Below are 2,546 nucleotides of genomic sequence, written 5' to 3' on the forward strand. Positions count from 1 at the left end.
GCGACCCCCCCCCAAAAAAACAGCCCTAAAATGTCTCACCTGCCAGGGTGGGAAGGAGGTTTCCCTGCACGGCGGCCACGATGGCGGGGCTGTGCGCGGCGGCCGAGCCCCCCGGGAGCGGCGGCAGGGCTGGGTGGGAGTTGGGGGGCAGCCCCCCCACCCCCGGCATGCTGCTGGCCAGGGCCCCATGCAGCGGGAGGGGGGCCGGGTTAGAGGGGAAGGGGTCGCAGGGCGGGGGGTTAGCCATGCTCGGGGGCACGGGGGGCACGGTGGGCACGGGCAGGCCGAAGGGCAGGGTGGGGTTACCGGGCACGGTGGCGTTACCGGGCACGGTGCAATTACCGGGCACGGCGGGGTGGGCGCTGCTGCTGCTGCTGCTGCTGCCACCGGCCAGGGACCCCGCCAGGCTCTGCGACGGCGGCGGCGGCGGCTGCTGCCCGGGGAACGGCACCGGGGCTGCGGGGAGAGGGGACACTGAGACCCCCGCCCTTGTCCTGGCACTGCTCGGGGCTGGGGGGAGAGGGGACAGTGAGACCCCCGCCCTTATCCTGGCACTGCTCGGGGCTGGGGGGAGAGGGGACAGTGAGACCCCCGCCCTTAATCAGCCAACCTTAGGGGGAGAGGGGAGAGTGAGACCCCCACTCTTATCCAGGCACCACTCAATGTGGGGAGAGCACCGTGAGACCCCCACCCTTAATCAGGCACCCCTCGGGGTTGGGGCAATGGGGAGAGGGGACAGTGAGACCCCCACCCTTATGAGGAGACAGGGAGAGCACTGTGAGACCCCCACCCTTAATCAGCCAACCTTTGGGGTTGGGGCAATGGGGAGAGCACCGTGAGACCCCTGCCCTTATGGACAGAGGGGAGAGTGAGACCCCCCCACCCTTATTCAGCCACCCCTCGGAGCTGGGGCTGTGGGGAGAGGGAGACCCCTGCCCTTATCCAGGCAACCCTTGGGGCTGGGGCAATGGAGAGCACCGTGAGACCCCCACCCTTAATCAGGTACCCCTCGGTGACAGGGCTGTGGGGAGAGTGCCTGTGAGACCCCCACCCTTATGGGGAGAGTGCCTGTGAGACCCCCACCCTTATGGGGAGAGTGCCTGTGAGACCCCTGCCCTTATTCATGCACCACTCAACGTGGGGAGAGTGCCCATGAGACCCCCACCATTATTCACCCACCCTTTGGTGCTGGGGCAGTGGGGAGAGCACCCCTGAGACCCCCCACCCTTAATCAGCCACCCACTGGAGCTGGGGCTGTGGGAGAGCACCCCTGAGACCCCCACCCCCAAACTCTCAGCACCAGTGAGACCCCCACCCCCAAACTCTCAGCACCAGTGACACCCCTACTCCCAAACCCCCAGCACCAGTGACAGACCCCAACCCGAGACCCCCCCTCACCCACCCAACCGCAATCCCTGAGCACCGGTGGCGGGCAGGGGCTGTGCCCCGGGGGGCAGCGGGGGCTGCTGCTGCTGCTGCTGCTGCTGCAGGTGCTGGAAGTGCTGCTGCCGGGCGCGCATCTCGGCGTATTTCAGCTGCTCCATGTGGAACGCCTGGCGGTCGGCCAGCAGCTGCTGCCGTTGGTATTCCAGCTGGGAGGGACAAAGAGGGGAGGGGTCAGCGGGGCGATGAGGGGTGGGGACAAGCAGGTGTCACCCTCGCCGGGCACTCACGGCCTCGCGCTCGCGGTCCATGATGGTCTCCAGCTCCTCGAAGTGCCGCAGTTTGATCTCCAGCTTCTTCATCTGCGTCTCCACCAGCAGCGCCACCAGGGACTTGATCTTGCGCTCCTCCACGGCCGCCAGGTGCTGCCAGGTGACGATGGCAGGGGTGACAATTCACACCTGGCGTGTCCCCACCCTGCTGGAAGCCCAGCCTGGAGCCCGGGCCTCACCTTGGCCTTGACGGCGGCGGCGGCCAGCGCGGCGGCGGCGGCCGTGGACAGGTTCCCCTCGCCGATGTCCCGCTCCACCTTGGCCTTGCGCTCGGCCTCGGGCTCTGGGGGCTCCTTGGGTGCCTCATCCGGCCCTTCCTTCACCTCCTTCTCCTTCTCGGGCTCCCCTGTGGTCGGGTGGGGTCGTGTCAGCGGTGCTGGGGGGGCTCAGTGTCCCCCCGGCCCCGCCGGGTCCCCGCTCACCTGTGCTGTCACCGTCGCCCTTGTCGGGCTCCTTCTCGCTCTCCACCTCCTTCCCCTTCTCCTCCTCCTTCTTGGGGGTTTCCCCGGGTTTCTCCTTGGTCTCCTCCTCGGCGGTGCCATCCCTGGGCTCCTGGGGAAGGACCAGCCCCGTGGGCACCCAAATTCTGCCCCGTTCGCCCCCCACACCCCCAGACCCCTTTTACCTTCGCCTCCTTCTTCTCCTCGGCCGGCTGCGCCTCCGCCCGCGCCTCCTCCGCCCCGCTCTCCTCTGGGGACACAAACCGGGCTCAGACCCTGGTGCCATCACCCCCCAGACCCCCCTGAGCCCCTGCCCAGCCCCCTGGCAGCTCAGACCCCGGTTCCACCCTCCCCAAGCTCCTCTGAGTCCCTTCCCAGCCCCCTGGCAGCT

The 2,546-nt window shown here is 68.5% G+C and overlaps 2 protein-coding genes across 2 annotated transcripts in view; both read right to left on the bottom strand.

The window, feature by feature from the left end:
• LOC121361254 (protein diaphanous homolog 1-like) lies at positions 1-598 on the bottom strand (the record flags this gene model as incomplete). The annotated part of the gene is made up of 1 exon (XM_041481762.1): positions 1-598. A coding segment is annotated over one exon (573 nt), but the record flags the coding sequence as incomplete, so codon positions are not given.
• Positions 598-2,546, bottom strand: part of SMARCC2 (SWI/SNF related, matrix associated, actin dependent regulator of chromatin subfamily c member 2) — a gene marked incomplete at its 5' end in the record, with an annotated part of 11,961 nt that continues 10,012 nt past the window's right edge. The window contains 6 exons of the mRNA XM_041481760.1: positions 598-610; positions 1,408-1,592; positions 1,674-1,808; positions 1,895-2,061; positions 2,138-2,267; positions 2,341-2,405. Coding sequence (XP_041337694.1) covers positions 598-610; positions 1,408-1,592; positions 1,674-1,808; positions 1,895-2,061; positions 2,138-2,267; positions 2,341-2,405 — 695 coding nt within the window. The remainder of the gene's footprint in view (positions 611-1,407; positions 1,593-1,673; positions 1,809-1,894; positions 2,062-2,137; positions 2,268-2,340; positions 2,406-2,546) is intronic.

Source organism: Pyrgilauda ruficollis, unplaced genomic scaffold (genome assembly GCF_017590135.1).
Source record: "Pyrgilauda ruficollis isolate IOZ18807 unplaced genomic scaffold, ASM1759013v1 scaffold560, whole genome shotgun sequence".
NCBI lineage: Eukaryota > Metazoa > Chordata > Aves > Passeriformes > Passeridae > Pyrgilauda > Pyrgilauda ruficollis.